Raw genomic sequence first — 15,734 nt, 5'->3', positions numbered from 1 at the left:
TCTGTTCTAAATGTGAACTATCAGTACTGTTATTGATATCTGCAATACTGGCCTTGATAGTACTTGGTATTATTATATTTCACATTAAATAATTTAAACTTATTAAAATACATTTTAAATGGCCGAAATGTTTGGCATCCCTAGTGGTAAACACAAATAAAGTGGGCATTATGAGAATGAGAAAAGAGAGAGGTAGAGGAAGTTGGATAGGGAGAGGGCAAAAAAAAATAAAAATAAACGTTTTTTCTGTTTTGAAGGATACAGGCCAAGTAGTGATTGAGGAACTCGTGCTCTGATGCTGGCATGGACTGCAGGAAGTTCTCCCTGTATGTCTCAAACCATGGTGTTGTTGCTACAAGATTAACACACACAAAGAAATATTGTCTTGTTTCAGAGACAAGATTATTAGAGGCCGCATGACCAGCCCTCAGGGTAGAAAACAAGAGAAGCAAATTATGAAAGGCAAGGAGGACAGAAAAAAAAAAACATTCAAACTACTACATATCTGATATACACTAGAAAGTGTAACAGTCAGATCACATAAAAGACAGAGTAAACCATAGATCAGCGTCACATCGCTCTGAAATACCTTGATGATCTATTCAAGACAGAGGTAGAATGTTCAAAGCAGGTTTTGATCACGATAAATTTCAGCCTTAACTAAATTAGTTCAGCCTTAAATAAATTCATAAAATAAGTAGAAGATGAGAAGAACTTATGGACTGATTTTTACCTTGAAGCTTTATTAGTTGAGCTCCTTGACATTTCATCTCAAACAATGGGCCTCTAAGAATCATTCATGAAAATAGACATGGCATGATACACTTCACTCCGGCAGCCTAACAATTCTTTATCTGAATCTTCATAAAGACCTTGAAGGAAGCGTGGTAGAATTTGAACAGATGTCAGCACTGTACGTGATGTGATAATTCTATATTGCTGCCATCATAATCAACAACACATCACATGCTTGCAGTGTAGCTCTGTTGATTATAATGGCAGCATTCTAGTCACATCACACAACTACAATGTGCTGCAAATGGACACAAATAATACTAGGGATGGGACAGGATGGAAAACTATTTCAACAGTAGTTAGGGATGCAAACTCATGAAAGGTGAAAAGGGTGAGAAATTCAAAGCAGGTGTTCCAGGTGTATATTTTCAGTGGACTTTTTGTTGTATTTAAAGCTGTTGTTTAAGCATAAAGTGAACCTTCCAATGATTTTTATATGTACAAATGTAAACAAATATTTACCAGATATTTGGCAGCAAAGTAGCTTAAAAAAAGGTGACTTTAGCCAAAAGGTGAGTAGTTTGCATCCCTTAGTGAGGTCAAATAGACAATTTATTTAAATTTTTCTCCTTAGCATTTATTTTTTTATTTAATATTTTTCAATTAACGTAGTTTTATGTATTTGTTTCATAATTACTAGAGGTCGACAATATATATTTCCTGCCAATTAATCTGTCAGTAGCTACGATCTGTTATTGGCAAAAATTACAACATATTGAAACATTTTTCTTCCACATGGGCAGCATTAAAGGGCTCTGGAGTGAAACTGCTAGAGTTGACAACCGTCCCATATTAGCCGGAACGTCCCGCTTTCAGCACCAACTCTGCATTTTATTGTAAAAATGTATTCTATTTTGGTTACATAATAAAATGCATCTGGGATTTCATTTAATTTGTACTTTTGTAGCCTCTATGTCTATGCCCTTTATGGTAAAGGAAAAACTTCATAAAAATAGTGTTTGAACGAGAACACGTTCAATGTTTGTTTGTTTGTTTTTAACGCCATTCCATGGCGAGAAATGTGTAAGGAATTCTATAAAAAGGTTTTTAAAATCTGTTTTTCCTAAAAACTCTAAAATTGCGTTCGGTTTGACTGTGTTACAAATTTCTTCCAGAGTGCTGACTGAATAAAAAAGGTTTCTCACGGGGTTAAGACCAGTACAGTCTAATAAAACATGTTTCAGGGATAATTGATTCTGGCAGAAGGTACACGTTGGTGAATCTTCTCCCAATATTAAAAACTTGTGTCATCCTGGAGTGACCTATTCGTGTTGACGATCTGGTCCCAGCGATTTGAAAACAGAGAGGAATTTCTTTTGCCAACAATAGGGCTGATTTCATGGAGTTTGTTCATGGTGCATTGTCCCACTCAGTTTGCCATTTGTTTTTAACACGTTCAATAGATCAGATTAAAAAAAACTATCTACCAATTAATTGGTTGTCGGAGTTTTCCATCACCTCAGTTTTCAGAATGACTAAATTCCAAAACCTTAAGGAACTTACTATAGGGTCATTCCGTTTCAACTCAACCAGAGGTCCCTTGCTCAATTGTGTTTTTAATCATTTTTGCTTATGACAAATTTATTCTGAACCAGAATCTAAAAGCATATTAAGATAAATGTGATATGTCTGGAGTTATAGACACTTAAACTTTAAAAACACAAAAAATAAAATCGTATAACTTTTTTGGACATAAATTTGGCATATAATGCAACAAGGGGTGCTGAAGTCAACTGATTTTAGCAATAGATCTAGACCTAATAGTAACAGACCCACCTTAATACCTTAATGTGTAAAAATAAAATGACACTGCCACATTTTTTTTTTTACTAAAAAAGCATAGTTGAAAATTATTTTGACCACCCTCCAAGAAAAAAAATACAAATGAATTACTCAGTAAGTATTGATTCATGTAGGGCTGCAACTAACGATTATTTCGATAATCGATTAATCTTAGATTATTTCTATGATTAATCGATAAATCAGATAAAAATAACATTTTATTTCCTGTATTTTATTAAAATATGATAAAAAAATAAATAAATAATGACAAAGGGTGTAAGGATTTGGTTTGATTTGCATTACTGAATTCATGAATCTACACTCTCACAAAACTTTGAACAAAGCCTGAATCATCAAAAGTTAAGTTTGGATTTATTATTATTATTACTTTCAGGACATACGCGAAACAGTTCCTTTACTTGTAAAACTTAACAAAACATGCTCATCGTTAAAGAGTAAAATGATCCATAGGGCATGGAGCGGGGCAAATAAAATCAGCCCAGCAGATGGCAAGAGTGACACAAGAACAGAAATATTAATAATTCTGCCAAGCTGAAAAATACACAATTATATTAGATACATATGCTTGTACACTGTCACTGATTACATACATTAATGTATTTTAATATTATAGCTTTTAAAATAGTATTTTCACTGATACATGTTTCTAAACAATTCTTTTCAAACAATTGTTTCATAATGCAACACATTCTCCACTTGGCTGTGAAGTGACATCACTGACAGGGCTTCTCCGTGCTTACCACAAATATCCAACTAATCGATAATGACATTTTTTGTCGATGATTTCCATTATCGATAATTATCGATTAGTTGTTGCAGCCCTTGATTCATGACATTTCATTTTTTGGCTTTAATCGTCATCATTTGTGTTTACGTTTCTTCAACTGGGAAAGTTTCTGAAATTTCGTTGATTTGACATGGACTATTCCTATAATTTATCATAATAACTAAATTGTGTGGATAGGCAAATCGCGTGTCGCTGGAAACTGGTTAAAACATGGTGCAAGACTGACTAGTAAACAAGTCGATCAGACAACCCACCAACTACTTGATTTTGAAATTGTGAGATCTTGCACATTCCCAATAAATACACAAAATAAACAGAAATTCAACCAAGATAGCACATGTACATCTCTGAGATGTCTGTTAAGATCTTTTCATCTGGAAAGCATCACAGTCTAAATAACACCTGCTAAACATCTTAAAAAGATCAAATTTACAAACATTCTTAATCATAAATGTCTTATCGACATGCGAGAGGATAACATCTTATAAAAGTATTGCAGATGAGTAAATCAGATTAAAAAAAATACGTCTTCCAGATGTAAACACACACATCTGGGTGATGTATGTGTGCTATCAGGGAACAGTTTAACATTAGACCCAACAAACCGTTTTCCCCCACAGAGCATAGTATATTAATATGGCAAGAAAGAAACCTATACAGTAAATCAAACTGATTAAATGAGTCACGATTTAATCTGTTTGGATTTCAGATATTTAAATGGCTAGAGTGTGTGTACAGTTAATCTCTACTTCACAATGACTAGACTGGTGAATCCTCAGTGAGAAGGAAACTCTAACTACAAAGAAAGAAATGTTTTTGACTCATCAGGTAAAATGACTCATTGAAGTGAAAACCTAAAATAAAACTGAACCCAAAGTTCTTTGAAGGAACAAATAACACTTGAATATTGATCAAAATTATTGCTAACCATCATCTAACTCTCCATTGGGGAACACACTGGTCTTAACTGAAGAGATTAAGATTCTAAATGACACAATGTTTTTACAAATGGAGCCAGAAATGAAATCATACTGTATAGACCTGTGGGAGCTTCAGCACAATGAGTCATTTCCCATTTCTCTCTCTCTCACACTCTCACACACACACAAAGTTTAAGGACCACCACCAACACCCAGAGAAAAGCTGGACTGGACAAAGGAAAGGAGGTTTAGCAACAATTCTGCTACTGAGCAAGCTGGACCAGGAAATGACGAGGAGAAGGTGAACGAGGAAACCCCTCGCACACACTCCCAGCACGGGCAGGAAGGGAATACCTGTGTAGTGCTTGGATGAGCTCAGCTGGGTGAGTGTTTCTTTCCAGTCAGAGTACCAGGGAACGCTCGCTTTGACCATGCGGTCTGAGAGAAGAAGAGAGAGGCAAAGTAGAGCCAGACTGGTTAAAACCCACTTACAGGGACCATATAAGCATTACGCAGCCAAAACCAACCCACCCCACCCCAAACCCAGCAGTAGCTATAGGCACAGACAATATGTCAAGACCAACTGTTTTCTGTCTGTCAACAAAGTTTGTCTTCTGAACAAAGTGTTAAACTTGAGTTAAAATCCTGATTAGTTTAGACACTGATATGTTTTGTTGTCATCTCCTGTTGTGAGAAAAGGCAATTTATTAAATGAATCACAGGAGATAATAAAGCACATTACAAAGATTGAACAAGCCATACATTAATTTGCCTTTGAGATGCATATAGGACACAAACTATTGGTACTGGAGAGGGCATTATGATCAAAACCTTATATCACAATATGAGTGATGTTATATCAGGCTAATGGTGTACACTGAATACAATGATTTTGTGGTGAAGTAAATATAGCAGAAAAGATGAAGTACTTTCTACAATGAACAGGTTAGTTTAAGTGCGAACTTGAAAATATTAAGTGCATTCTACATTTGTACTCAATTCAAGCATGTAAAAATGAATGCTCTAGCTTATAAGTAAATATTATTTATGATTGTTTGTTGTCTTTGAGTCATCATGCATCAGTCCTAAAGTAAAAAACCTTGTCATATTTATTCGCTAATTGGAGTCAATTTAAATGGTTACTACAATGAGTAAATTTTACTTAACTTTTCGAAATTGGTGTTCCCAGCATGCACCGGGATTGAATGAGCTTACATGGTTTCACTGTTTGCAAGTTTATTTACAGGTTTATTGTTGATTTTTGTTATGTTGGGTAACTTCTTGTTTTGTGAAGTCTGAAGTTCATTTTTTTTACTCAAAATTAGCAGTTCATGATCAAAAAAATTGTTGATCGTTACCGTCATCCTGTTTTGTGCACCGAGTGTCAAGGTCTGCGTGGAAGGCTTCCGTATGTCATGTGGTACATGATTAAACATGTTTTTAAGTAAAGTTCAAAATGTAAACATTCAAGTTTAAGTACCATGTACATCAGATTTGTAAGTAAAAGTTACTCTATTAACTGAAATGTGTAAGGTAAATTTACTCACTCATTTTAATCAATATTATGTTGTGAAATTAAGAAGATTTTACTTAATTTTATACCATTAAAATGTACTTGCAAATGTAAAAAATGTGTAAAAACTTGCAAAATTAAAATTATGTAAATCTTACTAGTCATATTTTCCATGTATATATCACAATGTATTACATAGCTCACTGGTATACTTGATTCTGATTGGTCATTTGCAGTAATCTGTGTTCAAATATTCTTGTATAATAACCACTAAACTATATTTGACCATTGTCCCTTGCAACCAAATCTCCTACACTGTGCTAGTTTCTTGTAGCTTTCCGTGGTCTGTTTCTTCTAACAAAAAAAAAAGAAAAAAAAAAAAAGAAAATAACCTTAAAAGAAAGGAAATAAATGTAATAATTTTGTAAATCATCATAACATTCATCTCCATTTATTTATTTCGCTTCGCACTGGATAACCCTGTTGTTTATTTTTGCGATGACGACATGCTGACTGTACATTATCCTTCTAAGTCATTAATGCTGAAAATTCAATCCAAAATGTTTTATATATTGCATAACCATGTAATAATGCCTATTTTTTGATAATCAAGTGAATTATAAAATTTACAAATGCACTTCCCTGTATTGAAAAAAGCAGCTCTTCAAAACAGCCAAGTTCCACAAAAGAACGAAAGTCCTTCGGGTTTGGAACGCTATGAGGGTGAGTACATGATGACAGAAAGTTCACTTTTATGTAAGCTATCCCTTTAACCTAAAGAATATTCATTTGAACGCTGTACATGTACATTGGTATTTAAGAGTCAAATCAGCGGTGTTAATGAGCAGTTTTGATCGCAGCGGTAGCTTGAGTCATCACGGCTGTGTTTTCACAGTAATGCCCTGAATTTGACACCAACATTACCTGAGGAGCTACAGTGTCTAAGAGCAAAGGGATTGGATTGTCAAATGTAATTCATAGCAGCAAGATCTGGGCGTGTTTCCTGATAAAGGAGCTTGGCATGAGAGGTATAACACATCAAGTTTTCAATGCACCTTAGCTTTGTATCCAAACCAACCAACTATGGAATTTACATATGCAAGCACGCTGTCTCTATACATTGCATCCTGATTCTGTTCTCATATTTGGGTGCAAGTCAGGACTCTGGAGTATGGCTTCTTTGTCAGAACACAGGAGAATCTGGCTGGTGTGGATTTGTATGTTAGTGTCTAGCCTCAGGCGTGAAGGGTGCAGCAGAAGGGAAAGGGCTCTGTGACCTAGGGACAGGCTCTACTGCTAGCCTATGATCTGAAAGGGAGCCAAATATTTTACACCCATTCTTCAAAGGATTAACAGCACAGCACAAACCTTTGTGACCCGGCATACACACACCAGGGAAATGTGTGTATGAGGGTCAGAGCTCTTACCAAGAGTTCATCATTAATGTTAAAAATGAAATCAAGATCAGAAATGATAGAACATAAATGTGCAATGCAAAACAAACCCTTTAATTTTAATGGCAGTGACAATTACATTATTTGATTTTCACCCTCACAATTTAAGGTTTTGCTGCCCTCATCAGGTGGAGAGATGAGAAACTACTCTGAAACTCTTCAAAATATAGATATTTAGAGCAGATATTATTAAATATGCTGAGACAAGAAATTAATATTGCATACAACAAAGATGAAGGATCTAAAATACTATATAGACCTGGAAATAAACAAAGGAATGATGTAAAATAAATGAATAATATTTAAGATTCGGCTCTATTTCTAAGTCACTACGCTTCCTTGCAAATGCAAAAGTGGTAATAAGACATTGTCAAAACTGAGTTATGCCTAAAATAGGGTCTCTTAGACTATGTAATATCAGTCCTGTGACAAACAGGTTTGGCTCAACTATGTTCAGATTCAGAGAAAATGAAGTGTGAAATTTGCAGTCACTACATATTGTAACAAACACTAAAATGAAGTAACTTCGAAGCTGATGGAAATGCCTTGTTGATGAGAAAGGTCAACAGAGAATGGCCAGACTGGTTCAAACTGACAAAGTCTACGGTAACTCAGATAACCACTCTGTACAACTGTGGTGAGAAGAATAGCATCTCAGAATGCTATTCTGAGAGTTGGTGCTGTTTTGGTGGCACAAGGGGTACTTACACAATATTAGGCAGGTGGTTTTAATGTTGTGGCTGATCGGTGTATTGCATGAAGTCAAACACTGGTGGCCAAAAGTTTGGAATAATGTACAGATTTTACTCTTATGGAAAGAAATTGGTACTTTTATTCACCAAAGTGGCATTCAACTGATCACAATGTATAGTCAGGACATTAATAACGTGAAAAATTACTATTACAATTTGAAACAAATGTTCAGAACTTCTTAAACTACTTCAAAGAGTTCTCATCACAAAATCCTCCACGTGCAGCAATGACAGCTTTGCAGATCCTTGGTATTCTAGCTGTCAGTTTTTCCAGATACTCAGGTTACATTTCACCCCACGCTTCCTGTAGCACTTGCCATAGATGTGGCTGTCTTGTCGGGCACTTCTCACGCACCTTTAAGTCTAGCTGATCCCACAAAAGCTCAATGGGGTTAAGATCCATAACACTCTTTTCCAGTTATCTGTTGTTCAATGTCTGCGTTTCTTTCCCCACTCCAAAATTTTCTTTTTGTTTTTCTGTTTCTGTTTTGCAATTCTTCCCATAAGGCCTGCATCCCCGAGTCTTCTCTTTACTGTTGTACCAAATAGCTTTCAACTGTGTTTGATATAATGGCAAGTGATTTTCTAGGACCAAATTAGCAATTTAGCATGATTACTCAAGGATAAGGTGTTGGAGTGATGGCTGCTGGTAATGGGGGCATGTCTAGATTTGATCAAAAATGACTTTTTTCAAATAGTGATGGTGCTGTTTTTTTACATCAGTAATGTCCTGACTATGTGATCAGTTCAATGCCACTTTGGTGAATTGAAACAGCAAAATCTGTACATTATTCAAAATTTTTGGCCGCCAGTGTATATTAAGAGGCCCCCTCTCGGTTTGCTTAATATCTTTTTCAGTTGCATTTATGGCTGGGCGATAAAACGGTCTCGATATTTAATCACGATAAACTCCATGATATCGATGATAATCTTTTGAGTAATTTTCGATATTTAGCCTGTGCTCTACATCTAGACGTAGAAGATCAGGTGCATGTGGCTATCTTATCGTATGTTTCCACTAGCGCGTGGTGAGCGAAGGTGAGCGAGCACTTTCAATTCCTTCCTATGGAAGCCAAGCGCCACGCTCGTGAGGTGGATTGTAGAATTGACAGCAGTGCGGGGTAAGCTGTTCCCTAAACTTGGGAGTGGCTTTGAGCGTATTTCTTCCACGACATGGAAACGCAGCCTCAGACTATATGAAGTAGCTTATGTCCCCGCTACGCCAGTCACTGTGTTCCAGGTCCGGACCCTGGATTGATTCCATCCAGACTGCAAGACATCATTACGACGGTTGCGCCCTCTCATCGTCTCTAGTGAGCAGCGCAACAAAACATCAGTGCTGGTTACATCATATCTGATCTTTCTGCGCTGTATTCTTGAATATTTTTCTCTAGCACTGAACACATATTTTTCTCTTGCCCTGTCCCGCTCTGCACGAGTTTCTTCTTTTCCCCGCATGCGAGTAAACATGAGGCGCGTGTTTCCAGAGCGCCTTTAGACCATAACATTTTTTCTTTCTATATTTAGTTCTATTAATCAGCATGTTACAAGCCTTTAATAATAAACAAATAGATTTATGTTCTAATTTTGTGAAATTATTTTTACAAGGATAAAAAACAATAAAATTATTAGTATGTAGTCTAGTCTTTCTCACTTTAATGAAAATATAAAAATGGTCCATTCAGACTTTTACATTTTCTTTTTTTTGGGGGGGGGGGGGTTCCCCCTTTTTCTCCCAATTTGGAATGCCCAATTCCCAATGCGCTCTAAGTCCTCGTGGGCGCATAGTGATTCGCCTCAGTCCGGGTGGCAGAAGACAAATCCCAGTTGCCTCCGCGTCTGAGACAGTCAACCCGCGCATCTTATCACGTGGCTTTGAGCGCGTTACCACGGAGACATAGCGCGTGTGGAGGCTTCACGCCATCCACCGCGGCAACCACGCTCAATTCACCATTTGCCCCACCGAGAACAAACCACATTATAGCGACCACGAGGAGGTTACCCCATGTGACTCTAACCTCCCTAGCAACCGGGCCAATTTGGTTGCTTAGGAGACCTGGCTGGAGTCACTCAGCACGCCCTGGGATTTGAACTCCAGGGGTGGTAGCCAGCGTATTTTACCACTGAGCTACCCGGGCCCCCAGACTTTTACATTTTCTAAATTTTCTCTCAGGGGATACCCCTGAACCCCCATACAGTATCATTCCTCAGTCACAAGGGCTTCTATGCACCAATACTTGGGTATCTGAATGTAAAGATATATACATACTGTTATTATGATTCAAAATGAACGAATCATCTTTTAACATTCATATCCATCTGCTCTCGATTGATAAACTCTATAAAATATTGTAATATTTTAATAGAAGATCCCTCAGACACCACTGCTTTGGCTGTCTCTGGGCTCCCAATGCAGTTTTGTAGACTATTTTGGATATTTTTTTCTCCTCTTCTTCTGCCAACTTGGAAATTCAAAAAAAAAATGTGGAATGTGCAAATGTAAATGAATATCATGATAAATATCAATACCGAATGATATGAAAAAGAATATTGTAATAATATTTTTTGCCATATCGACCAGCCCTAGTTGCATTACGCTTACATGTCGTCAAAAGTCTGGTGAGTAAAAACAAAAATGTACTAGCCAATGGCGATTCTTTCTCGAACATGACCGTACAGGGTTGACAGTGTAGGCTCTTTGTTTATTAAATCTCAGCCTTTTGTAGTTTAATCATCACACAAGGACATTTAACGATTTTAATTAGATTATTTGTGCATTTATACATGAATTTCATCCCAAATATGTCAAATTCCATGACATTACACGTTTTATAGTTAATTCCGTTTTTATGACATGATTCCGCAATTCTGCCACATGGAAATAATAGGGCCCTAAAATAGACATAACATTTTAACTCTTGTTTTCAGATAAATCTAACAACATTTAGTAAGGTTTATTCTTAAAATAAGAAAAACTATTTGCCAATGGGGTAAGAAAAATCTACTTAATTTAAAGGGAAAACAAGTTTGTTTGTTTTTTTTACCCCATTGACAGATTTTTTTCTAGTTTTAGACCAAGTTTACAAAATTTTGTTAGATTTCTCTGAAAACAAGACTCATTATCTCATCTCATTTTGCTTGTGAAGTAAATGTATTTTTACTGTAAGGATGTTTAGATAGTTTTATTGGAAAACAAGACAAACATACTGAAAATGATTTTTTGCAGTGAACGCAGAAAACTCTTATTCAGCAGGCAATTACCACTTATGTTGAGGTCGTAGTCTCCTGCGGTGATGACATTGGCGGGCGACCCTTCAGGAGGCTGGCAGACAGAGACCACCTGGCTGAGAAGTTTGTGCAGGTCGGTGGTCTTGGGAGGCCTCGTGTTGATCCCCGTCACACTGATCCGGAGACCTTTCACCACTACCACCTGGTTATTGGGGTCACGCAGGTGACCTGCAGTATGGTAACACCAAAAGAGGAAAAGGAGCAAAAAGAGGAGGGAGAGTGAGAAAGTACACCTTGCTACATTCGGTAACTAGGCTAACTGTTGTTTGTAAAACTTTGGTGATGAAAACATTATCCCGCCCTCCACCCCCCGACATAATCGGTTCCTGTATAAAGACCAGCAAGCTTTTGGGGCCAGTGCGGAACCAGATTTTCCACCCCAGAACGGCCTTTACAGCAGTGGAAATGTGCGGAACAGAGAAATCACAATGGCCCAGGAAACCACCCCCAAACCATGTTGGTGGAAAAGAGCTAACAGTAGAGGATTTAATGTGACAGTGATCGTCTTAAAATGTTTTGTTAATGCGCCGCTTTGCTGTAAAAAAAAACAAAAAAAAAAAAACAGCACATAAAAAGACTAAAGATCAAAGTATACTTCGGGTGTCCATCTTGCAGATCGCTCCGCGCACATTACGTGTGAGGCAAATTGCGTCATCAGTAGGGCTGCAACTAACGATTATTTTGATAATCGAATAATCTAACTATTATTAGAACGATTATTTGACTATTCGGGCGATTATTGCAACGATTAATCATTAGCTCTTAACCAACTATTTAGTTTGTACACCGACTTAAAAGGTTGTATTAAACGTGCTTGCTAACAATAAAGATGACAACATTTTTTTTTTAAATACCTCTAAAGGACATTTGCTTAAAATATTTATATTTTTAACATTATATTCAATGGGGGCCTGGGTAGCTCAGTGGTAAAAGACTCTGACTACCATCCCTGGAGTTCGCTATCTCGCTAGTTCGAATCAAGGGCGTGCTGAGTGACTCCAGCCAGGTCTCCTAAGCAACCAAATTGGCCCGGTTGCTAGGGAAGGTAGAGTCACATGGGGTAACCTCCTCGTGGTCGCTATAATGTGGTTCGTTCTCGGTGGGGCGCGTGGTGAGTTGAGCGTGGATGCCGCGGTGGATGGCGTGAAGCCTCCACACGTGCTATGTCTCCGTGGCAACACGCTCATCAAGCCACGTAATAAGATGCGCGGGTTGATGGTCTCAAATGCGGAGACAACTGGGATTCATCCTCCGCCACCCGGATTGAGGCGAATCACTACGCAACCACGAGGACTTCAAAGCGCACTGGGAATTGGGCATTCCAAATTGGGTGAAAAAGGAAAAAAAAAAAAAAAAAAAAAACATTATATTCAACATTCTCAGATACAGTTGTGCTCAAAAGTTTGCATAACCTGGCAGAAATTGTGAAATTTTGGCATTGATTTTGAAAATATGACTGATCATGCAAAAAAACTGTCTTTTATTTAAGGATAGTGATCATATGAAGCCATTTATTATCACATAGTTGTTTGACTCCTTTTTAAATCATAATGATAACAGAAATCACCCAAATGGCCCTGATCAAAAGTTTACACACCCTTGAATGTTTGGCCTTGTTACAGACACACAAGGTGACACACACAGGTTTAAATGGCAATTAAAGGTTAATTTCCCACACCTGTGGCTTTTTAAATTGCAATTAGTGTCTGTGTATAAATAATCAATGAGTTTGTTAGCTCTCACGTGGATGCACTGAGCAGGCTAGATACTGAGCCATGGGGAGCAGAAAAGAACTGTCAAAAGACCTGCGTAACAAGGTAATGGAACTTTATAAAGATGGAAAAGAATATAAAAAGATATCCAAAGCCATGAAAATGCCTGTCAGTACTGTTCAATCACTTATTAAGAAGTGAAAAATTTGGGGATCTCTTGATACCAAGCCAAGGTCAGGTAGACCAAGAAAGATTTCAGCCACAACTGCCAGAAGAATTGTTCAGGATACAAAGAAAAACCCACAGGTAACCTCAGGAGAAATACAGGCTGCTCTGGAAAAAGACGGTGTGGTTGTTTCAAGGAAATCTCCCGTTAAAAGCACCACCACTAAAAATATATGTTAGTAGTCGACCGCACTAATCAATCAGTCAGTTGTTGGACAACTAGTCGATTAGTCAAGCACCCTGGAACCTCCCTAATGTTTACACAGCTGACTACAGTACAAGCATTGTATCTCTTGTGCTGCGAGAAAAAAAAATATATATGCACAAATATTTTCTCACAAAAGCATGATTCCTCAATAGCCCATATTGTTGATAGTAGCTATAATCATGTGCGATTCTAGGATTTCTGCCCCTTCTCTGAACCTGATATGTTTTGGCTCTATTTAAAAAAATAAATACATGTATTTGAAGACCACTTTTGCTTTAAGCAAGATTTTAACTCACAACCCTTTGCACTTTGACTTATTTTTTAGCAAACTAATTAAAATGTTATCTGTTTGTCAGTATATGCACATCAATAACAGTAGCGTATTTGGTTGCACAATTTTTTTGTTATTTCACTGGAAAATATAGCATATGCCTGCATCTGACACTTACTAGAGGGAAGTATAGCAACATATAAAAACTTTAAAAGTTTATTAAGGACTTATAAGGGGAGGATTTTGAGTGAAATAGCCACTGTTTTCAGTAAACATGAATATATATATATTTACAGATTTTAAGGGTGCTGAGTTAATCATAGATTTATAGTGGGCGTGAGAGACAAACAGGTTCTAAAAACACCTTTATGGCAGTAACATACACATTTTAAAGAGATCTAGCTGTCATTATATTAGTCTAAAGTTATGGAAAGTGTATATATGTAAATGATAAGAACTACTACCCTGTCAAGCCATGTTTGTAGTAACATGGATGTCCTATTACATAATGTATTTTTCAGAGCTTTTTTGCAAATCTGACACAGCACAACTTCTTGCAGATCCTTCCCTGCTCATCAGTGGCTCAATCTAGTATATGGATGTAAACAAGTTGGGTATTGGTAAGGTGATCCAGTTGATCTGACTGCCTGTTTCCCTAGGATAATCCTGTACATCTTGCTACATATAGGCTGGTGATTAACAGCACAGGCCCAACATGGCCTGCAGCCAGAGGCTTCTCTTGTGGATGGGGCCATTATTTCAGTAGCAATTAAAACCTCATTAATACAAAACATCCGATCTGTGCTGTCTGTCTGTGACAATGGTCACTAAATGGTCAGGTGAGCAGAAATCAGGTCACATTTCACTGACGGTCATATTCTGATGAACATGGGTTGTTACGGTTTCTGTCATCTGACTTTGTGTTTCTAAACCCAGTGAGCTGCCTACCTAGACAGCAGTTTTGAGCGGTCAAATGTTCGATTCGAAAGTAGACAGCAGTTTCGAGTCTAGACAGGCAGCTATCACTAGGTTTTTAAACAGAGCATGTGTATATGTGGAAGGAAACTGTCTTGCTCGGTAGCATAAGTGGTCAGTCATGAGCTGTTCTACTTTGATGTCTGATCATAAGGGCTCTTACCCTCGGACGTAAGGCGGCAGAAAGGCCGCAGCAGCTCGGGGAAGCTCAGGTTGTTTTTGCGGGTCACTCTCTCCGCATCCTCGCTGCACAGGACGGCCACCATCGGCACGAACGAGTCCTGGATGAACTCTTGCACGGATTGCACGCACTGAGCCATGAGCGCGCGCTCCTCGACGGGTCTGCTGTCGCGTGTTTGTCACCGAGTGCACAGATCTGTTGCCGATTGAGCACAAACAACTCCTTCACTGACAGCCAACGGCAGACATGTTGAATTCTACTGCTGCCTGCTGATCGGTTCCTCCCAAACAGCTTTGCGGCGGTCACGTGATTTGACTTCCGCGAATAAATAAAACCCCTGTGATTGTTTTTCATAATAAAAGCCCTCGCACGCGCTCTATTTAGATAGATAGATAGATAGATAGATTCACACCATCTTTCTCTGCCATCCTTGCCAAAAATAGAAAGTAAAACAAACAAATAAATCATATAGATTCTCATATTTTGATTTGTCAAGTTTGTTTTCTTAAATGCATTTAAGCAACATTGTGTCAAAAAGTATAGATTATACTAAATGCATGTGAAATCAAGTAAACAAGAGTTAGGTCTGAGGTAATCCAAAAGTAATCCTAAAATAGATTTAGGAAATTAGATTTCCTAAAAATATATAATCCAAGAGATTACTTTACTGTTTGCAATTTTAGTCGTGTAATTTGTAATCAGTACCGGATTGCAATTCTGAAGTAATCTACTCAGCATAGTAGATAGATGGATGGATGGATGGATGGATGGATGAATGGATGGATGGACGGATGGACGGACAGACGGACAGATGGATGGATAGATGGAAGGATGGAGGGATGGACGATGG

The 15,734-nt window shown here is 37.7% G+C and overlaps 1 protein-coding gene across 4 annotated transcripts in view; it reads right to left on the bottom strand.

The window, feature by feature from the left end:
- LOC127410371 (trafficking protein particle complex subunit 8-like) overlaps positions 1-15,159 on the bottom strand; it is an 83,944-nt gene extending 68,785 nt beyond the window's left edge. For 3 of the 4 annotated variants that reach the window (XM_051645591.1, XM_051645594.1, XM_051645592.1), the window contains exons 1-4: positions 14,867-15,159; positions 11,286-11,480; positions 4,660-4,743; positions 263-352 (exon numbers count right to left, since the gene is read on the bottom strand). In XM_051645591.1, the coding sequence (XP_051501551.1) occupies positions 263-352; positions 4,660-4,743; positions 11,286-11,480; positions 14,867-15,023 (526 nt within the window). In that variant the 5' untranslated portion in view covers positions 15,024-15,159. The remainder of the gene's footprint in view (positions 1-262; positions 353-4,659; positions 4,744-11,285; positions 11,481-14,866) is intronic. The other variant, XM_051645593.1, reaches the window with a different exon arrangement.
- Between the last annotated feature and the right edge of the window lie 575 nt (positions 15,160-15,734).

This window comes from Myxocyprinus asiaticus, chromosome 19 (assembly GCF_019703515.2).
Source record: "Myxocyprinus asiaticus isolate MX2 ecotype Aquarium Trade chromosome 19, UBuf_Myxa_2, whole genome shotgun sequence".
Lineage (NCBI taxonomy): Eukaryota > Metazoa > Chordata > Actinopteri > Cypriniformes > Catostomidae > Myxocyprinus > Myxocyprinus asiaticus.
The sequence above is the reverse complement of the archived record's forward strand: the minus strand, read 5'-3'. Positions and strand labels throughout refer to the sequence as shown.